This window comes from Chelonoidis abingdonii, chromosome 7, assembly GCF_003597395.2.
Source record: "Chelonoidis abingdonii isolate Lonesome George chromosome 7, CheloAbing_2.0, whole genome shotgun sequence".
Classification (NCBI taxonomy): domain Eukaryota; kingdom Metazoa; phylum Chordata; order Testudines; family Testudinidae; genus Chelonoidis; species Chelonoidis abingdonii.
Window position 1 is genome coordinate 43,829,915 of NC_133775.1, and position 15,701 is coordinate 43,845,615.

The window sequence follows — 15,701 nt, forward strand, 5'->3', positions numbered from 1 at the left end:
GGAGTACGGTTAGTGTGGACGAAATCGACGTTATTTGCCCTCCGGGCGGTATCACAGTGACCACTGACCGCTCTGGTCAGCATCTGAACTCGGATGCAGCGGCAGGTTAAACAGGAAACCCCACTGAACTTTTGAATTACATTTCCTGCTTGCCCAGTGTGGAGCTTCTGATCAGCACAGGTGGCGATGCAGTCCCAAATCCAAAGAGCTCCAGCATGCACGGACCGTACAGGAGATACTAGACCTGATCGCTGTATGGGAGAACAATCCTGTGTATCAAGCTCCGTTACAGAACAACGAAATGCAAAGCGTTTGAAAAGAAAACTCCAGGATCCACAGCGCTGCGTGACAAGCGTAATGGGAAGCCAGAGACTAAATGGACCGCCATAGGGAGGGAGGAGGGGGTACTGAGGACTCCAGCTATCCACAGTCCCCGCAGTCTCGAAAAGTAATTGCCTCCGTGCCCTGTAACACCGCACCTGTTGCTTCCCTCCACCAACCTTCCTGGGCTACCGATGGCAGTGTCCCCCCACATTTGTGTCATGAAGTTATAAAGAATGCAGGAAAAAGAAACAGAGACTTGGAGGGGGGGGAGCCTCCGGCAGCTATGACAGTCCAGGCAGTACGGAATTCTTTTTCTTTACACTGGAAAGGGGGGGCTGAAGCCCCCACTTGCTATGATGAAAAGATGCTTATTAGCCGTTCTGTCCTAATCTACTGGGAGTAACCAGGAATCATTTCCCTCAGGTGATCATTGAGCAATTATCAGGCATTGGGGTTCTCGAGGATGGTGGGCAGTCCTACAGCACCGTCTACCACCGGGGAGAGGAGAGGGAGAGGAGCGGATACTGCTCCTCACTGCTGTAGCATCGCGTCTACACAGCAGCATTCAGTACACATAGTGAGTGACATTGAAAGTAGTCAAGGAATGATTTTCTTTCCCTTTTCTTTCATGTGGTGGGGGGGGGGGAGAAGAAACTGAGAAGCTGTTCCCTGAACCACGCCAGACACTGTGTTTGAACCTACAGACATTGGGAGCTCAGCCAAGAATGCAAATACTTTTCAGAGACTGCGGGGACTGTGGATAGCTGGAGTCCTCAGTACCCCCTCCCTCCCTCCATGAGCGTCCATTTGAGTCTCTGGCTTCCCATTTACGCTTGTCACGCACGCTGTGTATCCTGGAAGTTTTCTTTTCAAAACGCTTTGGCATTTCGTGTTCTGTAACGGAGCTCTGATACAACAGATTTGTTCTCCCCATACAGCGATCAGGCGATTCTAGTATCTCCCGTACGGTCCGTGCATGCTGGAGCTCTTTTGGATTTGAGACTGCATCGCCACCCATGTGCTGATCAGAGCTCCACACTGGGCAAGCAGGAAATGTAATTCAAAAAGTCTTAGTTTCGGTCTGGGGGCTTTTTCCTGTTTACCTGCGCCGCTGCATCCGCAGAAATTCAGATTGCTGACCAGAGCGGTCAGTGGTGCACTGTGGGATACCGCCCGCGGGCCAATAACGGTCGATTTCTTGGTCCACACTAACCGTACTCCGAATTGTTAATATCGAATTAGCGCTACTCCTCTCGTCGGGGTGTAGTACAAGAAATCGAATTTAAAGAGCCCTTTATATCGATATAAAGGGTGTTGTAGTGTGGACGGGTACAGCGTTAAATCGATTTAACGCTCTTTAAATCGATTTAAACGCGTAGTGTAGACCAGGCCTTAGACTCTGTGGTTTAGTTTTGGTGCAGACTGGGACCAACACAGAAAATAATTTTAACTGGAGGAAGTTTCAGCTAGCCTCTGACCAAACACAAAGCTTTTGCAATATATTGAATGCAGCAACAATGATAGCACAGTAGCCTAACCTGTTGCAATAAAGATATATAGCGGTATATGCAAATATTTGTAGAAAACGGGGATGCAGTTGTAGCAGATCTTAGCCCGTTTTTTCTTAACTCATGTACATTTCTGATTTGTTTCTTCTAATATTATATCTTCTTGGATTGAAAAGACACTCCCAAATTTGAGGGAGAATTTTTATGAATGGATTCTAAGATAATTTATTAATCTCCAATTTTGCAGTGCTCTGTTAACATATAAAGCTGGAATACTGTATAATAGACTTAGGCAGTTCCTGACCCCTTTGACAGAATGTCACTGCACCAGGCTGTTCTAGCATGGAATCAAAACTTGGCTACTGCATCTTCAAATGACGATACTGGCCTTGGGACCACAAGCCTCTGCTAGATCCAATTAATGAAAGAGGAGAAGCTTTTCCTGGGAGAATTTATATTGTGAAAGTCTAATATAATTAAACATGCATGGATTGGACTACTGCATTCAGGGCACCGCAGAAAAGGGTGCAGAATTGCTGTAACTAGGTTGCAAGAAATGGTACAGAGTTTTTTATATTAATTCATAAGAAGAGCCATACTGGGTCAGACCATCTAGCCCAGTATGCTGTCTTCCAATAGTGGCCAATGCCAGGTGCCTCAGAGGGAATGAACAGAACAGGCATTCATTTAGTGCTCCATCCCCTGACATCCACTCACAGCTTCTGGCAATCAGAGACTAGGGACTCCCTGTGGCAAATAGCCACTGATAGACCAATGCTCTATGAACTTATCTAATTGTTTTTTTAACCCTGTTATAGTTCAACCTTCATAGTTTGACTGTGTTGTGTGAAGAAGTACTTCTGTTTGTTTTAAACCTGATGCCTATTAATTTAATTGGTTGTTCCTGGGTCTTGTGTTATGTGAAAGGGTAAATAACACTTCCTTATTCACTTTTTCCACACCATTCACAGTTTTATAGATCTCTCTCATATCGCTTCTTAGTCATCTCTTTTCCAAGCTGAACATTGATAGAAAATACCATATTGTGTATATACTATGTGTCACTTAGGTAGATGCCCATTATATTTACCCAGTGAGAAACTCACTTGGGAGCATACAGCTACCTAGTTATCCAGACATGCTTTTTCTCCTCCATTCCATTCTTTCCCCCTCGCCCAAGGCATGCATTTCTTACTGAGGAGTGCATGCACATGACGTGTGAAATCTTAATCATATTTAAATTATTCCGGGGGGGGAAGCACCCACCCACCCTTCTTTTCAAAGCCTGTGAAACAATAATTCAGCATCAGCAAAATGTTGAAGAAAAGATGGAGACCAAGGAGAAATTTCAGGCACAAGATGCTTTTCTTCAGAAAGTTAGAAGGGCCGGCGAAGAAGGGCTGAGACTGCGGAACCTGCCTCCTCTGCTGTAACTACAGCTCTGCTGCATAACCGCTACCTGCCCGTCCACTCTCCTTCCCCCTCCTGCCGCTGGCTGTTTAATCGCCCTTGCTTTTGGGGAGGGGGGGTGGAGTGACCTCGGCTTTGGGCGTCCCCGTGTCCCGTTCCCTAAGCGCTCTGCTTTTTGACATCTGATTCTTGCATTTCCCGTCAGGGCAGAAACCTCTCCCCGCGCATTGACCTCTCTTGGCTTTGCTGCCTGCTCCACCCAGACTCGCCCCGTTTCGCTGCCACCCTCTATCCTCAGGCCCTGGTAGAGTCTTCCCCCACGTCCTATTTGGTCTCGTCCCGCTCCCTTCCCATGTTGTTCTTTCCCGCCCACGTCAGCCTGCTCCTGCCCTCTATGATTCGCTGTTCCAGCGCGTGCACTCTGGTTCCTGTCGCCACCCGCACCGCTAGCTTAGCCTGGTTGCTCGCTGCCTCGGCACTCGATTTTCTCGCTGCTTGTGGTGTCGCCATTTTGTAAGGGAAGTTCGGGCTGGTTGCGAGGTGCATGGCGGGGAGGTACCGGTAAGTTACGTTACCCAGCAACTCCTCGCCCTGGGAGCGCGCTAGTTCCAAAGCAGCGGCGCCGGCGGGGCTGTGCGTCCCGTCTGCGGCGTGGAGCTCCTGTTTGGAGGACGGGGGGGGGGGGTGTGAGTGTCTGCACCGGGCACCTCAAGCCCTGCAGTGCGGGTTCCCCTGGGAGACGCCTGCATCCACCTTGCCGTGGAGAGGGGTATGGACGAGACCCTGCGCCGGTTGGCCCCGGAGAGGGGGGATGGCTGAGCGCGCTCAAATCGCTCCCGTATCCCTGGGGAGAATGTAGGGCTGGGCTGAGGCCATGTCCACACTAGCCGGGGTTTGCCCCACAGCAAGCGAGCGCTTCTGCGAGACTGGTTCGGCTCCCTGGCCAGAGTAGCTTTTCGGCAGGGGGCTTCTTTGGCATTGTCACGGCACCTGCACTAGGGCTTTTGTCGGTATAGAAATGTTGCAAAAAGAAAATGCCACCTCATAAGTGGTGTTATCTAGACAGAGGAGTTACTAGTGTAGATCAAGCCCGAGCTTCTAACTGCACTGCCCCACCATTTCTGTGTCCAGAACCATGTCTACACGGCAGACTTCTGTTTGCAGAGCTAGGGCAGGGGTGTGATCCCTGATAGGCATAGGTTTGCTGGTATAAGTTCCATGGTAGGTTTATTTTGGAGTGGGCGGGGGGGGGTCTGGGATGGTTGGCAACAGCTCAGTTTTGCAATTTTAAGTTATCTGTGATAGAAGTACTTTGTCATTATGCTTTAGGACTCTTCCAAATTCACTGTCCATTTTGGTCAATTTCACTGCCAGGGATTTTTTAAATTAGTCAATTTCATATTTTCAGATATTTATATCTGAAATTTCAGTGTTGTAACCATAAGGGTCCAAAGCTAAAAGGCTAGCAGGGTGGGATGGTTGCAAGGCTATTGTGTGTGTGTGTGTGTGTGTTGGGGGGGGGGCGCATTGGATTTCTTCCCTTATTTCTGACCTGCTGCTGACAAATGTGCTGCCTTCAGTGCTGGGCAGCCAGAGAGGAAGGCTGCTGGCCAGGTGCCCAGCTTTAAAGCTAGTGCCTCCACTGGCAGCAGTGCAGAAGTGAGAGTTGCAGGGTATGGGGTGTGTGTATGGGTTTCCTGGAAGTCTGCTGCCTAAGAGGGGGGCTGATAGCTGGAGGTGTGGCCTCTGTGCGCTAGAAGGTATGTGTGACAGCTGGAGCTGTGGCCTGTCCACAAGGTGATGTGTGTGTGAGAGACAGCTAGAGTGGCAGCTGGGAGATGCACTTTGATTGGGGAGCCCAGCCCTTAGAGGAGAATGGAAACATGAGGAAACTCAACTACAGCTCCCATGAGGCACCAGAGCAGGAGATCCAAATCAAAATATTTGGATTTTTTTGTACGTATGGTTTTTTGACAAAAAAACCGAAAGTCTCTACAGAAAGCAGACACTTCCTGAAAAATGTCGTTGGGTTGAAAATCCAACTTTTGACTGAAAAAAATTGTGACAGAAAAATGTTGACCAGTCCTATATGCCATTATTAACTACTGAAAATATCAATGCACTCCTTGGATAATATCGTAATGCTGTTCTAAAGCAATTTTACAGTGGGAAAGAAGGATTGTTTAAATGTGAGTAAATATCTAGTAGTCATGAGTTCTGATTCACTGAATGACATTTAAACTATCTGTGCATAAATTTCTCTATCTGTAAAATTGGGATAATAGTGTTTTGCTTTATCTGGGTGTTGTAAGGTTTACTTAATGTTTCGAAAGTGCTTTGAAATATGTGGACAAAAGGGTCTACATGTATGCAAAATATTTTTACAGTAAGAAAATATTATGTTATAAAAGGGTTGTGGAGATAATATAATCATAGAATCGTAGAACTGGAAGGGTTGAGAGGTCTTCTAGTCCAGTCCCCTACACTCAAGGCATGACTAAGTATTATTAGACCATCCCTGGCAGGTTTTTATCTAACCTGCTCTTAGAAATTTCCAATGACAGAGATTCTACAACCTCTCTAGGCATTTTGTTCCAGTGTTTAATTCCCCAGACAGAACAAGTTTTTCCCTAAAGTCCAACCAAAACCATCCTTGCTGGAAATGTATCCTCCAAAAGCACTTGCAACCCCTCCCAGCTTAGTATCGTCCGTAAACTTTATAAATGTATGTACAGCCTATGATTAATTCAGATAACATCAGTTTGCTTTGCATTTCATATATACAAAGAGTCTGAATTTTAAAATAAAATTGCATACCAAAAATCTCCCCTAAAATAATGCTGAGGTTACAAAGTCAAACACTTAAGTTTGGAATGACAGAATGCCCATGCAACCTTAATTCTGCTTCCTTGTGTGTATGCATTTTAATATAGTCTTTAACTTACGAGATCACATGATTTTTTTTTCCACAGGACCATTAACAAGCCTCTGCCAAGCAATACAAAATGATAATTTTCAGAGGCTTATAGTTTGTCCAAACTTGTGTAGATTTTCACAGGACAGCAAAAAGTTTCCTTGATGGCTGCAGGGATACAGAAATACAGAAAGTAGGATTTAAGTGGTTCCAAGTAGTAACAGGGAGAACAAAGTAAGTCATCAACCAAAATAAAATAAAGTGTGCAAATCTATGTCTAATCAAACTGAATACAGATAATCTCACCCTCAGAGATGTTTCAGTAAGTTTTTTCTCAGACTGGACACCTTCCAGGTCTGGGCACAATTCTTTCCCCTGGTACAGCTCTTGTCCCAGCTTAGATGGTAGCTAGGGGATTCTTCATGATGGCTCCTCCCTTGTTCTGTTCCACCCCTTTATATATCCTTTGCATAAGGTGGGAATCCTTTTGTCCCTCTCTGAGTTCCCACCCCCTCCTTCTCAATGGAAAGACACCAGGTTAAAGATGGATTCCAGTTCAGGTGACTTGATCACATGTCACTGCACGACTTCATTACCTACTTGCCAGCACACAGGTATACAGGAAGACTTGCAGGTAAAATGCAACCATTTGCAGACAGTGGTCCTAGTTAATGGGAGTCATCAAGATTCCAAATCACCATTATTGGCCCACATTTTACATAATTACAATAGGCCCTGAGTTATATTTTCAGTTTCAAATACAAGAGTGGTATATTTATACAAATAGGATGATCACACTCAGTAGATTATAAGCTTTGTAATACCTTACAAGAGACCTTTTGCATGAAGCGTATCTCAATTACATTATATTTACTTATTAAATTTTTATAAAACCATATAAACTATACAGCATCACAGTGGCCCTGAGCTGAATCTTACAAGCTGTTGTATACTATTCCTTTTGGAACAACAGGTCTGGTATTTCTGAGAGTGTCCAGTGAATAAGGAACTGGATGCTACAGGGAATGCTTGTAGGACTCGGTTTGGGTTGTATTTATCACGATGTGGAGTAGGGCCTAGAAAGTAGTGCTTGTGTTGTTAGAGGTGGTGCCTTCATGGAGCTGATCCACAGTAGGCACAGACAAGACTGCTGTACGCAGGTTGTGGTGTGATGTCTCACAACCCTTGGTGCTCCTCAGGAGGATCACAGAGATAAACTGAATATGTAATCAGACTACCTTAAGCACCTTGCCAGAGATCAGTCTGGGTGACGCTTGATTTGCATGGAGTCTATGTTCCTTTTGGAATTTGCCATCCTGATAATGATTATTTTCCATAGACACTGGATGGACAACTGTGTTAAGTAAGTTATTTTTTTTAGTTATATAATATGGACAAAGTCATCTCAGTTTGACCAACAGTGTATCTGTGCTACTGTACAACAAACTATTTTGTAGCCCAGAAATATACTTTTACTTATGCAGCACTCAAAGTATAGTAGGTGCTTTACAGATGTGTAAGAAACAGTTCTTTCTCCAGGAAACTTGCAATCTGAGTCCTGTGTCCTGCAAAGAAAGTCACTGGGATTTCAGGGCAGTGAGGTGGTGGGTAAGGGCCTGGTCAATCAGATGTATATGCAGGATTGGAACTAAGCTAAGCACAGCACAAGTTGGAAGGCAAGAAATAGTGGGATAGGGAAGGTGGAAGAGACTAACCACAATTTACTGTATTATTTTGTTGATCTCTTTCTGAATCTCGGAGATTCTGGGATACTTTTTATTTATGTTTTTTTACACACATTAAGAGCTAAAATTAGTAAATGATTTCAAAGGATTATGTGGGCTATCTAGGAAGGCTGAAGGGGGCTGGTCAAAGAGTATAAAGAGGTGATGGGAAGAAAATGAGATAAAAGAAGGTGGAAACATGAGATAGAGATGGAAGGGGAGAGTATTAGAATGAAGATGACAAATGGAATGAAAGTGAGAGATTCATGGTGGGCACCTTGACCAACTTTCCCTCTAATTTTTTTATATCCATATGTGGAATGATTTTTGTTATGTGCACCAATATGGAGGTGGGGTGTCACAGGGGTGGGGCCGAGGGGCTTGGAGTGTGTAGGGGGCTCAGGGCTAGGGCAGAGGGTTGGGGTGTGTGGAGGAGATGAGGGCTCTGGTTAGGGGGTGCAGGCTCTGGGTTGAGGCTGGGGATGAGGGGTTTGGAGTTTGGGAGGAGGCTCAGTGCTGGGCAGAGGGTTGGAATGAAGAGAGTGAAGGGTCTGGGTGGGGCCAAGGATGAGGGGTTCAGGGTGCGGGACGGGGCTCAGGCTGGGGAAGAGGGTTGGGATGCAGGGGGATGAGGGCTCCAGTTGGGGGTGCAGGGTCTGGGGTGGGGCCAGGGATGAGAGGGTTGGGCAGGCTTCCCTGGGGCTGCGGCGAGCAGACAGGACTCCCCCCAGTCCTCTCTTGCCGCAGCACCCTGGGGCTGGGGCACCTCTCCCTGTCTTTGTGGCCCTTGATAGTCTGCTGCATGGCTGCACAGCTTAGAAGGAACTTAGACCTCAACATGTGTGGGGTCAGGCTTTGGAAGGGTTAAGTAAGAAGATGGTAGGATGGCTGAAACAAGAAGTGATACTACACTCAAGGTGAAAAGTTCAACAGTGAAAGTCTAGATGATGTCATGAGGCTGATGGGTATAAACATTTTCAGTATTGTTTAGAGAAAGGGAAGATACTGTCATTGTGTAAGGGTCTCAAAGGCCTTGAGCTGTGCTGTATGAGCCAAAACAACTGTTAATTAACTATTAGGTACTTATGAATGTTGATTCAGTCTCTTGCCTTGAAAAGACATTTCACTGATTGTAATGTTTCATGGTAAAAATAAACCATAACAATTATTATTAACCATGTTTATTATAGTGGAGCCTAAGGGCCAACCAAGAGTGGGACACCATTGTACTATACAAAGTCTCCACTCTAAAGATCATACAATCTAAATAGACAAGACAAACCCCTAAATAGACAAAGATGGGGAAGGAGGTATAATAAACGGCATGAACAGTGTGAATGTATATCTCTTTTGAGTGGATTTACTTAGGAGGGATAAGCTAAATGGAAAGAAAAGAGAAAGGGGAAACAGGACAAGGGTGAAGAGGGTCAGAAGCCCAGGTGTTGAGTGAAACTGAGGTGAAGAGACTAGGAAGGAAGATGACAGAGAGGTTTGGAGCAAACAGCCAATCAGCACAGGGCAGAGAAGCTCCAGTCAAAACTGCAGAAAATTCTCTGAATGTCTAAAAGTACATGCTTTGGTTCTACTTCTACTGGCTAGAATCTTGGGCTGGCTGCTCTCTCTACTTTTTCTCCAAGGCCACATGGTTTGGGAAGGCACATGTGGACCCTAACACCCCTGGAGTTGGGGTCAGAGGTCTCCCCATCACATTTCTGTGTGCTCAGGGTGGGGTGACCCTGGATGGACCTTATTTTACCCCTTGCTTCCCTGCTGCAGTGCAGCAGTCCCTGCTTTGGCTACCAGCTGGAGTCTCTGACTAGCTCCACTCTGCAGCTTTTCCCCAAGGCCACATTAAAATACCTTCTAATAATTGTAATTATTTTCTTCACAGAATATTGAAGCATGTTTGTTCCAAGGTCTCTTAAAGTCAGGAGGAATGCTGATGATGACCCAAGCTGTACAGCAAAAATAAAAAAATTGTCTTCTGGAGAACCCTCATTAGTGGAGGCCACAGACTTAAGAGATGTTAAGCCAACTATAAAAGATGCTTCTGCTTCAGGATGTAATTTATATAAAACAGTACAAGAATGCACAGAGCTACAAACTTTTCCAGATTCAGACTTTCCCTTTGCTGATGAATCTTTGGGAAGGGACAACCAAAATGTTGATGAAGACAATTCCTCTGTGGATGAACCCATTAAATCTTTCAGCAAATCCCAGCGCTGGGCAGAACCTGGAGAACCTATATGTGTTGTTTGTGGTCGTTATGGTGAATATATTTGTGATAAAACGGATGAAGATGTTTGTAGTTTGGAATGTAAAGCCAAACATCTTTTACAAGCCCAAGAAAAAGAAGGGTTAAACTCTGACAGTCTTGTGAAAGTAGAATCAAAACCAGAAACTCTTTTGCCTGTCACCCTTTATACCTATAAAGAACATTCCTTTATTTTAAGCCTGCAAGATGACCAGATCAAGAACCTTAAATTGCAGTTAGGTATTGTTGTCCAGGGCAAAGGAGTTACAAGACCTATTATAGAGTTTGAACACTGTGGTTTTCCGGAAACTTTAAACTATAATTTAAAGAATTCAGGCTATGAAGTTCCAACCCCTATCCAGATGCAGATGATTCCTGTTGGACTTTTGGGAAGGGATATCGTGGCCAGTGCAGACACAGGCTCAGGAAAAACTGCAGCCTTCCTGCTTCCAGTTATTATTAAAGCCTTGGAAGAGGTAATTAAAGTTTAGGGAGGTAATTAAAGTTTATGTATATATTCAGAAAGAGGTGAGAAGCTTAATGAGTCCAGAATTCTCAATGTAATTAAAAATGGCAGTGATTGTACTGAAGCTCAGTAGTTTATTTTTTTAAGAGTCCACCCCCCCCGCCCCCCACCACCAATATTGTGAATACTTTCTAGTTGGGTGGGCAGGAAATATAGTCTGTTCATTGACATTAATGTACTCGCAGTATCATTTTGTTCACAAAAAGTAACCTATTGACCCTTTTTTGGTGTGTTTTCTCCCAATAATTATGTAGTATTCCCAGTAACTTAGAAGTTAGTTGCTAATATACCAGCATTCATCATTCTGTGACATCACAAATACTATGAGGACTTTAAAGACATTCCTGGTATTCATGTGATTTCACAGATGAATATCAGGCTGTGATGTCTTCAGCCAACCAGCAAATATCCAGAGGAATTCAGAGGGTAAAATAAATTTTAAAGGTGAGGTAAAACTTATTTCTGTGCTGACTGCTCCCCACAACATCATCAAGAGGGGCCCATCAGTGCATACATGAATACTTAACTCAGTTTTCATTTTTGCTTTGTAGTTTATCTTAATCTTTGGCAATACCATTCGAAGTAAGGGAAAAGAGACTAACGTGAATGCTTACATTTCATATGGCAAGTTTTCAAGCAATGGGTGATCTGGCATACTATTCTGTGCATCAGTTTGACGATACACTGTGGTGTCTTTTCAGTCCAGATTCTCATTTGAATGTTGCATTTTTTTTTTTTTTTTTTTTTTTTTTTTTTTTTTGGTGGATTTAAATCAGTGTCTCTAACTTAGGAGATTTTCTTTTTTTTCTCCTTTAATACACTATGGCTTATTTATTTATGGTGATTTTGCTTGTGACATCTGAAAAACTTTAGTTTGTCTCTCTAGCTTCTTAATTTTTAGGATAATAATTATTGTCTATTATGGGTGGGAGGGAAATGGCTTTACTTTTTCAAGTAATTGGTGGCAGTTTAGGGTTGGATGATCCAAAGTGCAGCAGAATCACTATAGTTCTTCGAGTAGTATCCCTATGGGTGCTCCATTCAACAGTGCATGTGCCTCTCAAGCAGAGATTTTCAGTTAGTAATGTGCTTTCAGCCTGCACATATGCCTTATACCTCCTTGGGCTGGGCACCAAGGCCATATAGGTGAATACGAGCAAATTGCCTTCAGTTCCTTCTCAACTGCCTTGGCCTGAGAGGGAGCCTTAGTGTTTCTTCCTCAAGCATGCTTCGTCTTTTCTCTTTTTCTATAGTTGATTGATTAATTAGTATAGTTATAGTTAGCTAGATAAGAAGTGAGAGGATTGTTTTTCTCCTCTCCCCCCCATTCTCGTTATCAAGGGTGATGGAACCAACCCTGCATGCCAGTCCAACTTCCATTTGGGCCCCCCAGTGGCCACACTGGGACCCCTGGGATGTTTATTGGCAGCAATTTGTCAGACCACCTATACTGTCGCATAGGGAGGCTAGAGTTGCACAGCTGTCCTCCCCAACAAGGCATCTCCCCCCGCCACACACAAAGAGACGTTTGAAGACCACGAATCCAGGGCAGATAAAGAGACCACCCCTCAAATACTTATTTCATCCTCTTCTCTGTATGAGATGGTGAGATGGTTATACCTCCACCGTCATCCATTGCCAGAGATTTTCAGCAATTTGAAGAAGTCATAAATTTCTAGCTAGCAAATTTCTTTTGAAGTCAAGGATTCACAGCACAAATTGTTGGATATACTGTCGTCCACACAACCTCCAGGGTGGTGTTAGCCATTAATGAGATACTCCTAGATCCATCTAAGACTGTATGGCAGACACCTGCCACTGTCCGGCCACATGTAAACAGGCAGAAAAGAAATATTATGTTCCCCTTAAGGATTCTGACCTTTTGTTCTCCGATGCTCCACCTAACTGAGCATGATAGATAGTACTTCTCTAAGTCTACCCCGTAAGACAAAGACCAGAAGACACTGGATCTCTCTGGACAAAAGAGCAGTGGCAACAGTGGTGAATTACTGCTGTCAAGAAGTGATTATAGTTTTCCCATACCTTGATGACTGATTACTCAAGGGCAGCTCTAATGAAGCAGTGGTGTCTTCCACTCAGACAGCCCTTGCTCTGTCACATGTTAACCCCTGCAGGTTATCCTGAAACGGAATGTAAAAATATCCACTTTAACCCCTATACAGAAGATACAGTTTATAGGGGTGTATTTGGACTTGTTGGCAGCCAGGGACTACCTTCCCTTACACAGATTCATAACTTTGACAGTTCTGGTACGGGCAATTCAGTGCAGCCCTCAGACTACAACTTGTAGCTTTGACCGGTCATGCAGGTCCACTGCTTCCAGGGTTGGCTCAGAATGATGCATTTTCCAGTCAGACATGTTGGACAGATGGGAGGAACTCCCTACACTGGTGGAAGGATCAACTCTGTGTCTTTTCAGGGATTCCTTTCTGTTGCTCAGCTCCATTATGACTTTAATAACAGATGGATCACTGGTGGGATGGGGAGCCCACCTCAATATCCTCACAACTCAGGGAAGATGAGCAACTCAAGAAACCAGTCTCCACATCAATCTGTTGGTGCTTAGGGCTGTCAGGAACGCTTGTCTTTATTTTCTACTTGTCAGGGTTCCCTCCCCACTCGGGGGTACAGATGTGGAGACCTGCATAAAAGACCCCCTAAATTTTATTTTCCACCAGCTTAAGTTAAAAGCTTCCCCAAGGCACAAATTCCTTTCCTTGTCCTTGGACAGTATTGCTGCCACCACCAAGTGATTTAAACAAACATTCAAGGAGAGGCCACTTGGAGCCCTGTCTCCCCCAAAATATCCCCCTGAGCCCCTTCACCCCCTTTGTGGGGGGGGGAGGGCAGGGAGTTGCTAGAGAATAATATACCAACCGATAGGTTAACAAAGTGAGCACAGACCAAATCTCAGGTTTTTAGGATACTGAAAATCGATCAGGTTCTTAAGGAAGAATTTTATTAAAAAAAAAAAAAGTAAAAGAATCACACCTGCAAAATCAGGATGGAAGATAACTTTACAGGGTAAATTAAAAAGATTTAAAACACAGAGGATTCCCCTCTAGGCTCAACTTCAAAGTTACAAAAACAGGAATAAACCTCCCTCTTAGCATAGGGAAAATTCATAAGCTAAAACAAAAGATAATCTAATGCATTTCCTTGCTATTACTTACAATTTCTGTAATTTTTAGATGTATCAGTTCAGGATCTTTTTAGGAGGTGGGTTACCTGCTTGGTCTCTCTCTTTGTCCTGAGAGGGAACCAACAAAGAGCGCAAACAAAACCTTCCCTGCCCCAGATTTGAAAGTATCTTCTTTCCCCATTGGTCCTTCTGGTCAGGTGCCAACTAAGTTAAATTGAACTGATTAACCCTTTACAGGTAAGTGATTCTGTACCTCTGGCCAAGAGGGATTTATGTTAGTGCATTCATAAAGGTTGTTACCCTTCCCTTTATATTTATAACAGGGGTAAATCAATGAGGGTCATGATGGACAATGTATCCTGCATGTTCTGTTTTAATGAACAGGAAGGAACAGGATCCTCCTCCTGTGTGCTAAGGTCATGAAACTATGGAACTGGTGCATAGCTCATCAGACCCAAATTTCAGCAGTCTATTTCCCAGGTATTCAGAACAACACAGCTGATGACGTTAGTACTGCTCTCAAGACTATGAATGCACAAGTTCTCCACAGCATATTCAAAAAAAGGACTGCTGGGGATCTCTGCCACCTCTAGAAACAAGAAGTGTGCCCTCTTCTCTGCTCAAGAGGAGATCTGGGCCATCAATCCTTGGGGGACACCTCTTTTCTGTCTTGTAAGAAGGGTCCGTTCTACGCCTTTCCCACAACACAGCTGATGCTAAGGATGATGAGCAAAATCAGACAGGAGATAGCCAAAGTTATCCATATAGTGCTGACGTGGCTGAGACAAGCTTGGTACCCTTACCTGCTTTATCTGTGTCCAAATGCCTCTCAAGCTCCTGTCCACTCCTCATCTCCTTTCATTGAGTGTGGGCCACGTGCTTCATCCTAACCTAGCAATTCTCTGTCTCAGGGTGTGATTCCTCAGTGGTTCACAGAGTTGGAATCCTTCTGCTCTATGGAAATACAACAGGTACAAGAGGTATAACAGATGTTACTGAATAGTAGAAAGAAGTCAACTTGTACTGCTTACCTGCAGAAATGGAAGAGTTTCTTCCATTGGTGGTGACGTTGCTGCTTCCTACCAGAATCTCTGCCATCCTGTATTACCTGTTGCATCTGAGGAAATAGGGGTTATTGGTTAGTTTGATTAAGGTCCAAGTATCAGCCTTTCATTCTTTGTTAAAAGTATTCATCATTTTTGCTCACTTGATATTGGCTAGGTTTATTAAGGGTTTGGGGAATCTCTACCCTCAAATTAGAGACCCCACCCCAACCTGGAACCTCAACTTGGTACTTGGTTACCTTATGAGACCTCTATCTGAATCTATGGCAACCAGCTCTCTGCTCTATTTATCTATTAAGACAGTCTTTTTTACCAGCCATTGTGTCAGTCCATAGGGTTGGGGAGATTGGCATCTTGATGGCAGATCCTCCTCCTTCCCCCATATATCTTTAAGGACAAAGTATCTTTAAGTCCACACACTAAATTCTTACCTAGATTTCATCTGAATTCCACCTTCACCAATCCAGTCATCTAACCGTGTTTTTTCCAGTCTCATAGCTCTCTGTTTTTATACTCTGGATGTCCAAAGGGCATTGGCTTTCTATTTAGATAGGACTAAGCAATTTTGAAAGTCATCTAGACACTTCATCTCCTCCTTGGATAGATCCCAGAGGTCCACAGTCTCTGCTTAGACTTTATTGAGATGGATATTTTGATTTAATTATTACTTATTATGCTGCTGCAGGCATTCATCTCTCCCTCTCTGCCCCCCAAGAGTAATAGCACATTCGACCGGATCGCAAGCAACATCTACAGCATTACTTAAGAATGTGCCAGTATCTGAGATATGTAGGGTCATTATATAGGCCCCAGT

The 15,701-nt window shown here is 44.2% G+C and overlaps 1 protein-coding gene across 2 annotated transcripts in view; it reads left to right on the plus strand.

The window, feature by feature from the left end:
• DDX59 (DEAD-box helicase 59) overlaps window positions 1-15,701 on the plus strand; it is a 72,166-nt gene that overhangs the window by 45,630 nt on the left and 10,835 nt on the right. The window contains exons 1-2 of one of the 2 annotated variants that reach the window (XM_032773496.2): window positions 3,675-3,803; window positions 9,772-10,610. In XM_032773496.2, the coding sequence (XP_032629387.1) occupies window positions 9,783-10,610 (828 nt within the window). In that variant the 5' untranslated portion in view covers window positions 3,675-3,803; window positions 9,772-9,782. Of the gene's footprint in view, window positions 1-3,674; window positions 3,804-9,771; window positions 10,611-15,701 lie in introns of those variants that run through there. The other variant, XM_075067850.1, reaches the window with a different exon arrangement.